Source organism: Ahaetulla prasina, chromosome 4, assembly GCF_028640845.1.
Source record: "Ahaetulla prasina isolate Xishuangbanna chromosome 4, ASM2864084v1, whole genome shotgun sequence".
Lineage (NCBI taxonomy): Eukaryota > Metazoa > Chordata > Lepidosauria > Squamata > Colubridae > Ahaetulla > Ahaetulla prasina.
The window spans coordinates 8,145,684-8,164,025 of NC_080542.1; the positions used below are offsets into that span (position 1 = coordinate 8,145,684).

The window sequence follows — 18,342 nt, forward strand, 5'->3', positions numbered from 1 at the left end:
CAGATTGATTTCATGTTGCAAGGATTTCAAATCAGTTGGGATCTCCAGATGTTCCATGGGGCTCTTTCCTTCACCATTCACTCAACAGCAGTTGAAGGTTTCAAGGAATTTCTTCAGACCATCAGTACATTGGGATTGTCCAACTGCTTCATCATTTCAGGTGGACATGGATTGGGATTTTTGCTGTTGATAACAACAATGGAGAAAATTTCTTACGGAACATGCAGCCCTTACTTTCAAAGAATGGAATCTGCTCAGCGTTCATAGAAAGGCTTCCAAAACTAATTCACGTGGAAGGCTTGGCAGAACTTTATCAAACAATCTCAGTGATTTCCATTCATATGATCAATAGCAAAGCCAATGCATTTCTTGTCTATGGAGAATCCTGGGCAATTACGTGGCTAAGATTTATTCCATTTGTAATAGATCCTGAAAACAAGGAAATAGTATTGTTTAGAAAGGTGTGGATCACAACTGCACAGATTGATTTCATGTTACAAGGGTTTCAAATCAGCTGGGATCTCCAGATGTTCCATGGGGCTCTTTCCTTCACCATTCACTCAACAGCAGTTGAAGGTTTCAAGGAATTTCTTCAGACTGTAAATCCTCTTTCAGTCTCCAGAAATGGGTTTCTGCAGGATGTTTGGGAACAATCATTTGATTGTTCATTTCCAAAACCAGAATTACAAGAAATGGATAGTAATCCGTGCACTGGGCAGAAGAAGCTAGAAGATCTTCCTTCGACTTTGTTTGAAATGGAGATGACTGGCCACAGCTATAGTGTCTACAATGCTGTTTATTCTGTGGCTCATGCTTTGCAAGCTCTCTACATATTATATTTCAATAGGAAAAAAACTGTGATTGGTAAGAAAGCTGACTATCCATATCTTCAGGCTTGGCAGGTATATCTTTTGCATCAGATACTTGTTTTATTTCAGTTAGCAATTTGATAAATACTTATGTTGTGAACCCTTTGTGGAAAGTATTAATATTTTCTATGTATGGAATCAAGTTAAGTATGAGAAACAATCTAGAAATCAGGAGAAATTTCCTGACAATGAGAATAATTAATTAGTGGGGAAGCTTGCCTTCAGAAGTTACGGATGCTCCAACACTAGAGATTTTTACAAAGTGATTGAATAGTGATTTGTTTAAAATTGTATAAGGTCTCCTCCTAGAGCAATGGGCTAGAAGACCTCCAAAGTCCTTTTCATTGCTGTTATTCTGTTCTGTGTAAAATAGACACAGAAAAAGAAGTTTATTTTGAGCCTTAGCTTTCCTGACATTTTTGCAAGTTTGAGCTATTTGCTGATATTCTGCCTTGGTTATTTTCTCCCCTTCCACTTTTTATATTTGTCCTTTTTCTCCTTCAGTTTATCAGAGATTATTTTTTGCAGCCATACTGATTTCTTTTGAGATCTCTTATTTTTCTCATTTGTTGGAATTGTGGTAGACTGGGCTTTTATAATGTCATTTTTCAAAGTTTCACAAGCTTCTTGGGTTGTTTTCACCTTGAGAATTCTAATCTATGGAATCTCTTGCAAGCTCCCTCTTTGTATCAGCTATCTTGAAGTCCAAGACTCTAGCTTGACTTGCAGAGCATTAAATTCCAGTATTGCATGATCAGTCCCACATAACATTTCTGTAACTTCATCACTTCTTTCATTTCATCTTTCTTAATGAGAATTAAGTCCAGTGTGGCTGACCCTCTAATTCCCTTCACTACCATTTATCATGTTTAGGTATCAGTAAGTGCTATCTAGGAAATCATAACAGCTTTTACAATAAGAGATATTTAAAATGATAATTTAGGTTACTTTTCATTGCCTTCTCCAAAAATAAACAGTTCTCCAACTATTTCTTCCATACTCATAAATTTGCCAGGATTGAGAAGCTGAGCTTTCTGTTTTTATCAGAATTCAAGAGGAATAAATTAGAAGATGTTTCTTTTCAGAATGGCAACTGTGCTTTGGAACAATATCTATCTATCTATCTATCTATCTATCTATCTATCTATCTATCTATCTATCTATCTATCTATCTATCTATCTATCTATCTATCTAGCCAGCCAGCCAGCCAGCCAGCCAGCCAGCCAGCCAGCCATCAATAATCCATTCTTTGTAATAATCTCCATCTCACATCTATCTATTGAAGAATGAGTCTCTGACTAAAGGAAATTTGTATTATTTCAGATTATCAAATATATTCATACTGTGGGAAGATGTTCTAGGCTTCATTATTGTTTCAATACAGTAATTGAAGGAATTTGATTAATCCCAATAACCTACTTTCATTCTGTTTTGTGTCATTCTTATCATTTCTTAAAATAATACCAATTTTTTGATAGAGTAGCCGTGTACATTTCTATGTACATATTTAATAATTGTTATAGGAATGGGAAGAATGCATCAATGAAACTTGAATACAGTGTCCTTCTCTCTACTACATTGTATTCAACTCCCTTTCTCTTTCATTCCCTTTCAAGTAGCTCCATTCATTTCTTCAAGGCATTTCTTTCAACAATTCAGCTGGGGAGAGAGTGTTCCTGAATGAGAAAGGAGAAGCAATGAGTGGATTCGATATCACCAACTTGATCACTTTTCCAAACAAATCCTTTCAGAGAGTTAGAGTTGGAAAGATGGATCTCCAGGCTCCAAAAGGGAAAAAATTATTCATGGATAAAGATGTGATTGTCTGGCATCCAGCTTTTAACCAGGTATCAATTTACTGTATTGGCTATAATTAATCCATTAAGATCCCATATTGAATGCAGTCTGTTTACAAATCTGATTTCTCTTTTATTTATAAACAATAGCATATTCTTTTCAAATGTTGTTGATAATCAGACATTTGTCAAATTGACATTACAATAAAAAAACATGCTTGCATATTTCATTTGCATTTCCATTTATAATCACAAGAGTGGCCATGTTTCTATGACATTGTTACCCTGTTAAATTATTTAAACAATCTACCCTTCAAACATAACCTTTTGTACATCACTGTAATTTCTACATCTTTTTAAATTGCTGATGAAGTTGATGAATTCAGCATTTTTTGAGGAAGTCAAAAATATTTTCCCTCTCTTTGTTTTAAGTATCTTCCATTTCAAAATCCTTTATGATTGTCACTAGGTTCATCCACTTTCTAGATGTAATGACCCTTGTTTCCCTGGATCCTGGAAGAAAGGAATTGAGGGGGATCAGTTCTGCTGCTATGACTGTGTTCCATGCCCAGAAGGGAAGATTTCAGATCAGAATGGTAGGTTAGGTATTCTACCAATTTCCATTACACTTAAGCAACCTTTAATATATTACTTGAATTACTTAATATATTACTTTCAATCATTTGGAATGACTAGGTGAAAAATTCCTTGATTTTCCTTTCAGATATGGAAGATTGTTTTGAATGTTCAGAAGATCATTATCCAAATAAAGAAAAGAAAGGTTGTATCCTGAAACTGGTGGTGTTTCTAACCTTTGAAGAAACTTTAGGAATTGGTTTAGCCTCAGCAGCTCTTTGTTTCTTCTTCTTGACATCTTGGGTACTTGGAACTTTTATTAAGCACAGGGATACTCCCATTGTCAAAGCCAACAACCGGTCCCTCACCTACACCCTGCTTGTCTCTCTTCAGCTCTGTTTTCTCTCCTCTTTACTCTTTCTCAGCCAACCTGGCAAAGTAACCTGCCTTCTCCGACAATCAATGTTTGGCGTCACTTTCTCCGTGGCCATTTCTAGTGTTCTGGCCAAAACCATTACCGTGGTTGTGGCTTTCATGGCCACTAAACCAGGATCTCAGATGAGAAGATGGGTGGGGAAAAGATTAGCTCTTTCTACTGTCCTTTCCTTCTCTCTCTTCCAGGTATGTATTTGCATCCTTTGGTTGTCGACATCTCCCCCATTCCCTGAGTTGGACATGCACTCAGCACTCCAAGAAATGATTTTACAGTGCAATGAGGGGTCAGCCTCCTTCTTCTACTGTGTCTTGGGCTACATGGGTATCTTGGCCATCGCCAGCTTTATTGTGGCTTTCCTTGCCCGTAAATTACCTGACAGCTTTAATGAAGCCAAGTTCATCACCTTCAGCATGTTGGCCTTCTGCAGTGTGTGGATCTCCTTCTTTCCAGCCTATCTGAGCACAAAAGGAAAAGCCATGGTAGCTGTGGAGGTCTTCTCCATCTTGGCCTCTAGCGCTGCGTTACTGGGATGCATATTTCTGCCAAAGTGGTACATCATTGTTTTCAGGCCTGAATTAAATCACAGAGAGAAACTCATAAAGAGGAATTAGTTCCCCAATTGCATATGTATACATCCAAATTACACTGTGTTGTTTCTCTGTATCATTTAACACATATGTGTTTATGAAAATATATGCATAATTTTGTATTTATTTATTTTGTCATGTTTATGTAGTGTATATTCGAGGTGGTGACCCTCTGAGAGCTGTATGCAATGAAATTTCCTTTTAATGTATGCCGATTAGTGTACATCTAAAGTGACAATAAACTTATTCTTAGTCTAAGTTGCCACATTTTTAACATTTTCCAAGATTCTTTCACAAAACACTACTTAAATATAGTAAAAGGCTAATTACCATTTTATGAATATATGTTTAACATAGCATTATAGGATATCAGTTTTGGATTTGTTAGGCTTCTTCGAAATGAAAACCTATTGAGATTATGAACCCCATACATTTAACTGCATTTTACAGTAGATTTTCATGGTGGGTCATAACCATTTGCTCGCTGTCCGTAAATCTATCTTCATTGCAACATGCTTTCAGATTTCAGTAATTTCAAGAAATGAAATTAAATGTAATTTTCCTTCTGCTTCATCCTTTATTCAAAGTTGTGCTGATCAAAGACCATAATAAAGAATGGTTTGAATTGGTTTGGAATTAGAAGTCTCGCATTTTTTCAATAAAAACAAAGGTGAAATGCAGTGCAAATCATAGGGAAAAATGTATCCTCACCGATAAAGGAAGGGACAAGAAAGATCAAAATATCTGGGGGAAATTGTGAGTGGTCCCCTACATCAGGGGTAGTCAACCTTTTATACCTACCACCCATTTTTGCATCTCTGTTAGTAGTAAAATTTTCTAACCACCCACCGGTTCCACAGTAATGCATCGTGTATCATCATCTGCACATGCCTCTTGCGAATCATGGATTAGGTTTGCGAGGGGCACCAGCTACCATCTCTGCTTGTCTGTTACAGCTGGGTGGTGTGGGGGGAGATGCGCGAGCTATTCTGGGACGAGGCTTTTTTGTTTGCGGTCGCACTATAGCACCATTTAGTTTCACTTAGGTAACATGAACTAAACTTATGCACGGGCGATACAAATAGTATATTTTCAGAAATTTAAATTGTCATGTGGAATTTTATGAAAACCTAATGAAAATGTTTTTAAATAATGCTAGGAAAATATTTGAAAAAGTCGATTAAATAAAAAAAAAATGAAAGTGCATCAGTATCGGAGAAAATCCCTACCGTCCACCATGAAAGCTGGAACGCCCACTAGTGGGCGGCAGGGACCAGGTTGACTACGACTGTCCTACATGGAGATGATTGATAAGTAGATAGGTATGTAGGTAGGAATGGAGAGAGAGAAGGAAAGAAAGAGAGATGGAGCAACAGAGAGTCAGAGTCTCTATGGACAGGACAAGTGGCCTAAATTAATATGAAAGTGCAATCCTCATTGCAGTTATGGTCAAAGTTATAAATATGAAATCAAAGTGCGTCTTAGAAGATCATCTAGATGTCAATATATAACAGAGTAACAGAATTGGAAAGGATCATGGAGATGTTCTAGTCCAACCCCTTGCCCAAGTAGGAGAGCCTATGACATTCCAGACAATTGTCTGTCCAATCTTTCCTTATAAGCCACCAATGATAGAGCTCAACACCACTTAAGGCAAGCCTTTCCAATGTTTACTTGTCCTCACTGTCTCAGGAAATTTCTCCTTACTTCTAAGTTGGGTCTCTTGTTGGTAAATTTCCATCCATTACTTCTTGCAAATATTGGAACACTGTTACCATGTCACCCATAGTCTTTCTCTTCATTAGACTTTACAGTGTGACAAATGGTCATAAGTTACCTTTTTCAGTGTCACTGGAGCTCTTTGCTGTTCCTGAGAAGTTCAGACTCCTTGCATTTCTAATACAGTGAAACAGAGCTCTGGCTTCTACTTTTGAGCTGATGATCTGAAGAGAGACATTACAAATAAATGTTAGGCTACAGTGCCTCTTGTCTCATTTATATGCTCTGTCACATACTGGAGATATCTACTGTGAATTCACACTTGGCGCATTTTAGTTTGTGAGATTTTCAGTACTCTTCTGTTCAGCAATGAAAGTAAAATGAAATGAGAAAGGGATGGGAGAGAAGGAGGAGGGGGGAGGGGAGGAGGGAGGAGGAGGAGAGGAGGAAGAAGCAGAGGAGGAGGAGGAGGAGAAGGTGGAGGAGGAGGAGGAGGAGGAGGAGGAGACCATAGTTAGGCCTAAAGCTACAGTTTCCTGTCCATTTCAAAATAAAATAAAACAATTTATTGCCTTCTCATAGGTAATATAAGCAGAAGGATCACCCAACTGATACACAAAGGGGAAAAAACTATCAAATTTTATTTGTTTATTTATTGATTTGCTTATCAAATTTATTTGCTAGCCATCTCATGGTTCAGGTGACACTAAGGGTTTATATCATCAACAAGAGATGTCCCCTCCCTTCTAAGAGGGTCCAAAAGTAAAAGGGGGACAAGTTATTTACCAAAGCACCTGAAAATAAAACAATAAGCAATGGATGGAAATTAATTAAGGAGAGAAAATTCCTAACAATCGGGACCCCTGCTTTAGGTTATGTTAAAGTGTAATAAATAAAGTGCAATAGAATAGAATAGAATAGAATAGAATAGAATAGAATAGAATAGAATAGAATAGAATAGAATAGAATAGAATAGAATAGAAGACAAGTTTTTTGTATATACAATATAAAAACTTCAGTACAAGGAATCTTTTGAAGATTTTTAGTGAGCTTCAGGTAATTTTTTTAGGGTTCTGCATTTTTACTCCTTGAAAAAAAAATGCACAATAAATGACCTGATATATCTATTCCTATTTTATTTTGTAAAAAAAAAATGGTAGAAAATAAATGTGGTACCTTGAAAAAAAGCATTATTTTTATTTCAACAATGTCAACAATTAAATACATATTCTATTGCCAGTGTTCCCTTGGCTACTTTCATTGGCATTGCTGATTAAAAAAAAATAGGTAAACCATCAACCACCTATTGTCTGATCAAAAAAAAAAAAAATCTCCTAGAGGAATCACCATATTTTCTCGGCTAAATATAAATATAAGGCTGCACAGAAGGGTATTTAAATTCAACAACAATCAAGGTATTTCTCTGGCTATAAAGCAGGTCTTGAACCACTGGGAGATTGGCACAAGGGGTAATTAGAGCTTTGTCAGACTCATTGCTTCAAGATTCTACACTCTGTTCTCTTCTGTCAGAATATCTGTTCAAATCCTGGCAGTACACAAGATACAAATCTGCGCTCAGGGGGATCTTCAAACAGAACACGATAGATTTTGTCATTAATTGCATTCTCAAATGTAATCCTTAGATGAAGTATTAGATTACCTATACTTTCCGATTGGTAAGATAGAAGACAAAACATCTGCACAATAACAAAAGCATCAAGATGTTTCTCCTGATGTTTTTGGTGCACAGAGTAGTTACTCTGAGCTGCCCTGCAAGTGATCCTTTCCTTGTTCCGCATGAATGGTACCAGCCTGGAGACTTCACCATTGGTGGGATGGCAACTCAAATCGTTTACCACTTTTATGAAATAAAATTTATTGAACATCCTGCTATAACACCTTATGAAGTACCAATGTAAGAATTTTTCTTTTCTGTCTAATACTAGCCGGATTTCCAAAAAAAACAAAAAACCCTTGTATGAGTAAAAGTTACTTGTGCATCAATGTAATATAATTTTAACGTAAACTGTGATTTCTGACTCTTTCAAATGCATCTGGTTCTGGCAGAAGAAATAATCTTCTTTACATTATTTTAAAAACATTCACATGAAATGTACAAAATTGCAGAACAAGAAGTCTCTTTTTTTCCCCCTTTCCCGTAAAGATAAAAAATAAAAAACTTTTACAAAAAACAAAGTCTCTTTTTGAACATAGACTGAGGATAAGGTAATTTTTAAAAAGGTTTGGCATTATGTGTCTTCACTAAACATACATATGGTAAATATACATTCTGAAAGGATTCATATAAATTTTCGTGAAAGTCACATACAAAATAAAGAGAGTATTTTGAAAAAAGTCACTATCTGTATTTATTGCAGCATAGTTTTGTTTACACAAATATTGGGTAAAAAGTAGATTTGAACTCTATACAAATTACCAATAAAGGACAATATTTTAGTTCATGGTTGAAATGAGGGGCTTTGGTGACATTGCTTGTTTTCTTGCAGAGATTTCATTATCCAAACTAGATAACATCCTGAGTGCTAAGTAGGTAACATTGCGTAATGAAATATCTGCAAGAAAGAAATTAAGCCGAGAGAACTTCAAGGACATCTCTGTATAAATTATTAAGAATTTTAGAAAGGTTGTTACCTCTCTATTACCATCAGAGACAAAAATGTTTATTATTTATACAGAAAAGACACCTCCTTATAAGAATTGTCAACTCTTATCTTCAACTAGAATAATTAAATTATTTGCAGTGTAATCACCAAATTTCATCAACACGTCCTTGCTTTGGCCTTTGCTGTGAAAGAGATCAATGAGGACTCCCAGATCTTACCTAACGTCACTATCGGATTCCACATCTATGACAGTTACCTCAATCCAAGGATGACCTATCGTACCACTCTGGACCTGCTTTTCAAATCTCAGGAATTTGTCCCTAACTACAGATGTGATAGCCAGAAGAATCTCATGGCTATCATTGGAGGATTGGATTTTGACACATCATCTTACATAGCTGAAATTATAGGATTCTTCAAGATTCCACAAGTAAGTTGTGGTGGGGTTATGAAAAAAATACTGTATATATATTTTGTTGTTATGGAATATTTAATGAGCATCCAAGATTAGGCTTAGCTTTGTGTTAGGGTGTTGTGTATGGCTTCAGGTCTATTACTGAACATTTTTTTCTGAAACTAAAATGCGGAGTGCAAGAAGCAAGTATCCAGAGTCATTTCATAATTGAGTGAAGATTTGAATGTAGTATACTCTTTGGATGTATTAAAACAATGGATCTCTTATCTGTCTTTGAAGTAATTGTGTAACTTTACACAATTGTAACTGTAACTGTAATTGTGAGAGGGATCTTGGAGTCCTAGTGGACAACCATTTAGATATGAGGCAGCAGTGTGCAGCAGCTGCCAAAAAAGCCAACACAGTTCTGAGCTGCATAAACAGAGGGATAGAATCAAGATCACGTGAAGTGGTTAATACCACTTTATAATGCCTTGGCAAGGCCACACTTGGAATATTGCATTCAGTTTTGATCGCCATTATGTAAAAAAGATGTTGAGACTCTAGAAAGAGTGCAGAGAAGAGCAACAAAGATGATTAGGGGACTAGAGACTAAAACATATGAACAATGGTTGCAGGAACTGGGTATGTCTAGTTTAATGAAAAGAAGAACTAGGGGAGACATGATAGCAGTGTTGCAATATCTCAGGGGCTGCCACAAAGAAGAGGGAGTCAAGCTATTCTCCAAAGCACCTGAAGGCAGGACATGAAGCAATGAGTGGAAACTCATCAAGGAGAGAAGCAACTTAGAACTAAGGAGAAATTTCCTGACAGTTAGAACAATCAATAAGTGGAACAACTTGCCTGCAGAAGTTGTGAATGCTCCAACACTGGAAATTTTTAAGAAAATGTTGGATAGCCATTTGTCTGAAATGGTGTAAGGTTTCCTGCCTGGGCAAGGAGTTAGACTAGAAGACCTCCAAGGTCCCTTCCAACTCTCTTATTATGTTATGTTATGTTAATTCCATGTAATTCCATTCTCTATTGATATTTAGAAGAATTCTAAGAAAAATGTTCCTTGATTGTATTTCATAAAAAATCTCAATAAGAAAAAAATAGTTTTGATTTAACGTTTGAACAGAATACTATTCCACTTTCTTATAGCTGACATATGGCTCATTAGCCCAAAAGGAATTCCAGACCAGTAAGCTCTCTTCACTTTATTTCATGGTCCCCAAAGAAGACCATCAGTACATTGGGATTATCCAGCTGCTTCACCATTTCAAATGGACATGGATTGGGATCTTTTCTGTTGATAACCACAATGGAGAAAATTTCTTACAAAAAATGCAGCCCTTACTTTCACAGAACGGAATTTGTTCAGCGTTCATAGAAAGGCTTCCACAACTAGTCCACTTGGAAGTCTTCCCAGAAGTTTATCAAATGATCTCAATGGTTTCCATTAATATGATCAATAGCAAAGCCAATGCATTTCTTGTCTATGGAGAATCCTGGGCAATTATATGGCTAAGATTGGTTCCATTTCTAGTAGATCCTGAAAGCAAGGAAATTGCATTATTTAGAAGGGTGTGGATCATGACTGCACAGATTGATTTCATATTATCAGGATTTCAAATCAGTTGGGATCTCCAGATGTTCCATGGGGCTCTTTCCTTCACCATTCACTCAATAGCAGTTGAAGGTTTCAAGGAATTTCTTCTGACTGTAAATCCTCTTTCAATCTCCAGAAATGGGTTTCTGCAGGATGTTTGGGAACAATCGTTTGAATGTTCATTTCCAAAACCAGAATTACAAGAAATGCATAATAAACCGTGCACTGGGCAGAAGAAGTTAGAAGATCTTCCTTCGCCTTTGTTTGAAATAGAAATGACTGGCCACAGCTACAGTATCTACAATGCTGTTTATTCTGTGGCTTATGCTTTGCAAGCCCTCTACACATTATATTTCAAAAGAAAGAAAAATGTGATTGGTAAGAAAACTGGCTATCCGTATCTTCAGGCTTGGCAGGTATTCCTTTTGCATCAGATACTTCTTTTATTTCAATGAGCAGTTTGGTGTAGAATTCTCTTTTGAACCTACTGTGAAAAGTCTTAATATTTTCTAAGTGTGGAATCAGGTTAAGCATGAGAAACAATCTAGAAATGAAGAGAAATTTCCTGACAGTGAGAATAATCAATTAGTGGAAAAGCTTGCCTTCAGAAGTTATGGATCCTCCAACACTGGAGATTTTTACAAAGTGATTGGATAGTGATTTTTTTTTTTTAATAATTTAATTTAAAGGACTCAGGGCAGTGAGCAGGCAGATAAAATAATACAATACATTTCAATAAAAACACTATTTAAAAAACTTATTCAATAAAGCCTAAATTTAAAATACAATACAAAATATAAAATAAACCCCAATAAAATCCATGTTTAAAAATCCTATTAAGCCAGTCCTGCTCGGAAAAATAGATATGTTTTAAGCTCGCGGCGAAAGGTCCGGAGGTCAGGAAGTTTTTGAAGTCCTGGGGGAAGCTCATTCCAGGAGGGTAGGTGCGCCCACAGAGAAGGCTCTCCCCCTGGGGGTCGCCAGCCTATACTGTTTGGCTGATGGCACCCTGAGAAGACCCTCTCTATGAGAGCGTACCGGCCAGTGGGAGGCATGTGGTAACAGAAGGCAGTCCCGAAGATATCCCGGTCCTATGCCATGGAGCACTTTAAAGGTGGTAACCAACACCTTGAAGTGCACTCGGAAAACCACAGGTAGCCAGTGCAACCTGCGCAGGATCGGTGTTATATGGGAGCCATGAGTGGCTCCCTCTATCACCCGCGCGGCTGCATTATGAACTAACTGAAGTCTCCGGGTGCACCTCAAGGGGAGTCCCATGTAGAGAGCATTACAGTAGTCCAGGCAAGAAGTGACGAGGGCGTGAGTGACCGTGCATAAGTTTGTTTGTTTAGAATGGTATTAGGTCCACTCCTTGAGTAGTGTGTTTGAGTCCTCCAGGGTCCCTTTCATCGCTGTTATTCTGTTCTGCATAAAATAGATGTAGAAAAAGAAGTTTATTTTGAGCCTTAGCTTTCCTGGAGAAAAAAAATAGAATCAGAATTCACATATTGTATTTTTCGGAGAATAAGATGCACCTTAGTTTTTGGGGAGGAAAATAAGAAACAAGCTGATTGGCAGGTGGATCAGCCTCCCAGAATACCCCCAATCAGCTGTTCCTAGAGGTGAATTTTAGCAACAGGCTCCTTGGTTGTGAGCTCAGTGCCTTGCTTTTTTTGGCTTTTATTTTCCTGCCTCTGAAACTCTGTTTCAGAAAAAACTCGCCTCTGAAAGCCTCCAAAACAGAACTTCAGAAAAAAAAGCCTCTGAAGCTCTGCAAAATCTCCATTCCCTCCCTACTCCTGGCGGAAGATTATTTCAAAATCTCCATTCCCCACCCCACTCTGGGGCCAGCCAGAGGTGGTATTTGCCAGTTCTCCAAACTACTGAAAATTTCCACTACTGGTTCTCCGAACTGCTCAAAATTTCTACTACTGGTTCTCTACAACCTGTCAGAATCTGCTGAATTTCACCCCTGGTTCCCTCCATGAGGCTGTAGTTACATTAAGGACTACACATTACAAATCTATCTGATTGCGATGTAGTATAACCCAGATATTTCTACTTTATCAAATAGTAGGTTGTGGTCTACTTTATTAGATGCTTTACTGAAGTTCAAATAAATTATAACTACAGCAGGGGTGTCAAACTCGTGGCATCATGTTGTCGTCACATGGAGTAGCATGGCTAGCATGTGATGCATCCGGTCCTCGGGCCACGAGTTTGACACCCCTAATCTACAGTATTTCACTGGTCTCCTGTTTTATCGCTTGTCAAAGACTTCAATAAGATTTGCCTGACATGGTCTGTTTGTTTTCTTCAAAACCTTGGGATATAATACATTTGAACCAGGGGTGAAATGCTCCCGGTTCAGACCGGATCGCGTGAACCGGTAGCGATGGGGGCAGGTAGTTCAGAGAACCGGTAGCAAAAATCCCTGCCCTCCCCCACTGCCTACGCCTCGCTGTTCTTCTCCTCTGTCCCTGAAGTGCTCGGTGGTGATATAGCTGCAAACAGCCTTAAACGACTGCGGTGGCACTTCAAAGGGCCACACCACAGCTGATCAGCGCTGTAGTATTTTTAAAGAAGGTAGACCGGGGCCTGTCAGTAAAAGGCAATTGGTAGACCGGGGTCTGTTTTTAAAGAAGGTAGACCCGGGCCTGTCAGTAAAAGGCAATTGGTAGACCTGGGTCTGTAAAGAAGGTAGACCCAGGCCTGTCAGTAAAAGGCAATTGGTAGACTGGGGCCTCTATTTTAAAGAAAGTAAACCGGTGCCTCCCAAGTTTTGTATACTTTATTATTTTTATTATTTATTATTATTGACCATGCCCATTCAGTCATCTGACCACCAAGCCACACCCACCAGTTAAGCCACACCCACAGAACCGGTAGGGAAAATTTTTAGATTTCACCCGTGATTTGAACTCATCTAGAGTGGATAGGTATTCTCTTACCATTTTCTTGCTTATGTTGACCTGTTTTCCTCATCTGAATTTTATTGCTTTTTTTTTTTTTTGGATAGGTTGGACTGGTTTATATAAAAAAAGATGCAAAAAATTAATTAAACAGTTCTGGTTTTTCCCTTCTGCTTGACACTTTCTTGCCATTTCTCCCATGAATGGACCAATTCTTTCCTTGATTTTCTTCTTGTTTTTTACATGTTGAAAGATGTATTTTTATTATATTTTACTTTTGTCACAAGCCTTAGTTTATTTTGAGCCTTAGCTTTCCTGACTTCATTTTTGCAGGTTTGAGCTATTTGCTGATATTCTGCCTTAGTTATTTGCCCCCATCAACTTTTTATAGGTATTTGTCCTCTTTCAGTTTATCAGTATTTTGTGCAGCCATGCTGATTTCTTTGAGATCTCTTATTTTTCTCCTTCATTGGATTTGTGCTAGACTGGGCTTTTATAATGTCACTGTCAAAGTTTCACAAGCTTCTTTGGGTGTTTTCTCCTTGAGAATTCTAATCCATGGAATCTCTTACAAGCTCTCTCAAAGTATGTTGAAATCAGCTCTTTTGATGTCCAAGACTCTAGCTTGGCTGTGTTCTATTGCATCAGTTTGCATTATATTAAATTCCATTATTGCATGATCACTCCCACATAACATTCCTGTAACTTCAACATCTCCTTTCATTTCATCTTTGCTAGTGAGAATTAAGTCCAATGTGGCTGACCCTGTAGTTCCCTTCTCTACCTTTTATCTTGTTTTGGTATCAGTAAGAGTTATCTAGGAAATCACCATAGCTTGTACAATAAGAGATATTTAAAATGATAATTTAGGTTACTTTTCATTGCTCCTCTAAAAATAATCATTTCTTCAAATACTCAGGAATTTTTCAGGATTGAGAGGCTGAGTTTTCTGTCCTTATCAGAATTCAAGAGGAATGAATTGAAAGATATTACTTTTTAGAAGTGGCATCTGTGCTTTGGAACAATATCTATCTATCTATCTATCTATCTATCTATCTATCTATCTATCTATCTATCTATCTATCTATCTATCTATCTATCTATCTACCTACCTACCTACCTACCTACCTACCTACCTACCTACCTACCTACCTATTTATCTATCTATCATTTCACTAGCTAGTTAGCTAGCTAGCTAACAATAATCCATAATCCTTTGCAATAATTGTTCCCATCACCAATCTCTTTCCACTTATGACTGTATGACTGTAACTTTGTTGCTGGTAATCCTTATGATTTATATTGATATTGATTGTTCCTGATTGCTTATTTGTACCCTATGATTATCGTTAAGTGTTGTATCATTAAGTGTTAAATTGTACCCTATGACCATCATTTGTGTTGTAAATGTTGTACCTTGATGAAGGTATCTTTTCTTTATGTACACTGAGAGCATATGCACCAAGACAAATTCCTTGTGTGTCCAATTACACTTGGCCAATAAAAAAAAAATCTATTCTATTCTATTCTATTCTATTCTATTCTATTCTATTCTATCTATCTAGTGAAGAATGACTCTCAAATTTTCAAACCTGGCTAAAAGAAATTTGTCATATTTTAGATTATCAAATATATTTATACCACTGAGGAAAGATTAACTATGTTCTAGGTTTCATAGTTGTTTATATAATTGAAGGAATTTGATTAATCTCAATAACCTATTTTTAATCTGCTTTGGTTAATTCTTATCTTTCCTTAAAATAATATCAAATTAATAATAGAGTAGCCATCTACATATCTATGAAATATCAATTATCAAATTTCTAAGTGTACGTATTTAATGATTGTTATAGGAATGGGAAGAATGATTGTGAATGATTGTGAATGATTGTTATAGGAATGGGAAGAATGCATCAATGACACTTGAATACACCTTTCTATTACACTGAATTCAACTCCCTTTCTCTTTCATTCTCTTTCAAGTAGCTCCATTCATTTCTTCAAATCATTTCTTTTAACAATTCAGCTGGGGAGAGAGTATTCCTGAATGAGAAAGGAGAAGCAAGAGGTGGATTTGATATCACCAACTTGATCACTTTTCCAAACAGATCCATTCAGAGAGTTAGAGTTGGAAAGATGGATCTCCAGGCTCCGAAGGGGAAACAATTATTCATTGATGAAGATGTGATTGCCTGGAACCCAGCTTTTAACCAGGTATCAAATTACTGAACTGGCTATGATTGATCCATTATGATCCTATATTGAATGAGGTCTGTTTACAAATTTGATTTCTGGGTTTTTTAAATAAACAATAGAATATTCTTTTCAAATGTTGATGATCAAACATTTGTCAAAAATTATAAACTGTTTTAAGTATCTCAATTTCAAAACCTTTTATGCTTCTTATCAGGTTCTTCCACTTTCTCGATGCAATGACCCTTGTTTCCCTGGATCCTGGAAGAAAGGGATCGAGGGGGAACAGTTCTGCTGCTATTACTGTGATCCATGCCCAGAAGGGAAGATTTCAAATCAAAATGGTAGGTTAGGCATTCTACCTAACCTACCAATTTTCATTAGACTCAAGCAAACTTTAATGAACTATTTTGATGCATACAAATAATAAGGTGTTTTTCAATAATTTGCAATATCTAGGTGACAAATTCCTTGATTTTACTTCCAGATATGGATGACTGTTTTGAATGTTCAGAAGATCGTTACCCAAATAAAGAAAAGAATGGATGTATCCTGAAATTGCTAGTGTTTCTAACCTTTGAAGAAACCTTAGGCATCGGTTTAGCTTCAGCAGCTCTTTGTTTCTTCTTCTTGACATCTTGGGTACTCGGAACTTTTATTAAGCACAGGGATACTCCCATTGTCAGAGCCAACAACCGGTCCCTCACCTACACTCTGCTAGTGTCTCTTCAGCTCTGTTTTCTCTCCTCTTTACTCTTTCTCAGCCAACCTAGCAAAGTAACCTGTCTTCTCCGACAATCAATGTTTGGTGTCACTTTCTCCGTGGCCATTTCTAGTGTACTAGCCAAAACCATCACTGTGGTTGTGGCTTTCATGGCGACTAAACCAGGATCTCAAATGAGGAGATGGGTAGGGAAAAGGTTGGCTTTTTGGACTATCATTTCCTGTTCTCTATTCCAAGTATGGATTTGTATACTTTGGTTGTTGACATCTTCCCCATTTCCTGAAATGGACATGCACTCAGTGCTCCAAGAAATGATTTTACAGTGCAATGAGGGGTCAGTTTTCTACTTCTATTGTGTCTTGGGCTACATGGGTATCTTGGCCATTGCCAGCTTTATTATGGCTTTCCTTGCCCGTAAATTACCCAACAGCTTTAATGAAGCCAAGTTCATCACCTTCAGCATGTTGGCCTTTTGCAGTGTGTGGATCTCCTTCTTTCCAGCCTATCTGAGCACAAAAGGAAAAGCCATGGTAGCTGTGGAGGTCTTTTCCATCTTGGCCTCCAGTGCTGCATTACTGGGATGCATATTCTTACCAAAGTGCTACATCATTGTTTTCAGACCTGACCTAAATCAGAGAGAGCAACTCATAAAGAGGAAATAGTATCCCAAGTGTACATGTACAAACCTGAACTAGACTGTGTGGGCATGAGGGTATATGCATAGTTTTGTATTTATTTGTTTATTTATTTATTTTTGTCATGTTTATGTAGTGTATATTGGAGATGGTGGCCCTCTGAGAGCTGTATGCAGCAAAATTTCATTTTAATGTAGCAATAGCATTTAGACTTTTATACCACTTCACAGTGCTTTACAACCTTCTCTAAGCTGTTTACGGAGTCAGCATATTACCCCCAACAATTTGAGGTCCTCATTTTATCCACCTCAGAAGGATGGAAGGCTGAGTCAACCTTGAGATCAGTGATATTTGAACCACCAAATTTCAGACAAACAGCTATCAGCAGAAGTAGTCTGCAGTACTGTACTCTAGCCACTGTGCCACTGGAGCTCCTTGTATGTGGTATGATCATTACTGTACATTTAAAATGACAATAAAGGTATTCTAAGTCTAAGTCCTCTGGTGGCTCAACAGACTAATGCAGTCTGTTATTAACAGCAGCTGCTTGCAATTATTACAGGCTCAAGTCCCACCAAGCTCAAGGTTGACTCAGCCTTCCATCCTTTATAAGGTAGGTAAAATGAGGACCCAGATTGTTGGGGGCAATAAGTTGACTTTGTATATAATATACAAATGGATGATGACTATTGCTTGACATAGTGTAAGCTGCCCTGAGTCTTCGGAGAAGGGCGGGATATAAATGCAAATTAAAAAAAAAGTCTAAGTTGCTACGAGGTGGCTGGATGGAGTCACTGAAGCAGTCGGTGTGAGCTTAAATGGACTCCAGAGGATGGCAGAGGATAGGAAACCCTGGAGGAACATTGTCCATGGGGTCACGATGGGTAGGACACGACTTCGCAACTAACAACAACAACAAAGTCTAAGTTGCCACATTTTCCAAGATTCTTTCATAAAGCACTACTTAAATATAGTAAAAAGCTAATTACCATTTTACGAATATGTATTTAACATAGTATTATTGGATATCAATTTGGGATTTGTTAGAATTAGAATTATTTGTTTATTGGCCAAGTGGGATTGGACACACAAGGAATTTGTCTTTGGTTCATATGCTCTCAGTGTACATAAAAAGAAAAGATACATTCGTATCTCGATACATTATTAGGCTTCTTCAGAATGAAAACCTATTGAGTTTGTGAATGCAATACATTTAACTGCATTTGACAATAGACTTTCATGCTGGGCCATAACCATTTGCTCT

At 37.3% G+C, this 18,342-nt stretch overlaps 2 protein-coding genes across 2 annotated transcripts; both read left to right on the forward strand.

Annotated features, from left to right (window-relative positions):
* The first annotated feature begins 341 nt into the window (after positions 1 to 341).
* On the forward strand, positions 342 to 4,289 carry LOC131197013 (vomeronasal type-2 receptor 26-like). Its single transcript, XM_058180567.1, has 3 exons — positions 342 to 902; positions 3,136 to 3,262; positions 3,391 to 4,289. Exons 1-3 carry the CDS (start codon positions 342 to 344, stop codon positions 4,287 to 4,289), a joined length of 1,587 nt encoding a protein of 528 aa, XP_058036550.1.
* A 3,416-nt stretch (positions 4,290 to 7,705) lies between these two features.
* LOC131197014 (vomeronasal type-2 receptor 26-like) lies at positions 7,706 to 17,105 on the forward strand. Its single transcript, XM_058180568.1, has 6 exons — positions 7,706 to 7,899; positions 8,747 to 9,038; positions 10,167 to 11,030; positions 15,513 to 15,740; positions 15,937 to 16,063; positions 16,207 to 17,105. Exons 1-6 carry the CDS (start codon positions 7,706 to 7,708, stop codon positions 17,103 to 17,105), a joined length of 2,604 nt encoding a protein of 867 aa, XP_058036551.1.
* The last annotated feature ends 1,237 nt before the right edge of the window (positions 17,106 to 18,342 follow it).

Bases quoted from the DNA above. Each gene is read 5' to 3' on its own strand.
- LOC131197013 (XM_058180567.1), top strand. From the start codon at position 342: ATGATCAATAGCAAAGCCAATGCATTTCTTGTCTATGGAGAATCCTGG. The intron at 903-3,135 runs GTATATCTTTTG...GATTGTCACTAG, and splicing joins CATATCTTCAGGCTTGGCAG to GTTCATCCACTTTCTAGATG. The intron at 3,263-3,390 runs GTAGGTTAGGTA...TTTTCCTTTCAG, and splicing joins GAAGATTTCAGATCAGAATG to ATATGGAAGATTGTTTTGAA.
- LOC131197014 (XM_058180568.1), top strand. From the start codon at position 7,706: ATGTTTCTCCTGATGTTTTTGGTGCACAGAGTAGTTACTCTGAGCTGC. The intron at 7,900-8,746 runs GTAAGAATTTTT...AATTATTTGCAG, and splicing joins ACACCTTATGAAGTACCAAT to TGTAATCACCAAATTTCATC. The intron at 11,031-15,512 runs GTATTCCTTTTG...TCTTTCAAGTAG, and splicing joins CGTATCTTCAGGCTTGGCAG to CTCCATTCATTTCTTCAAAT.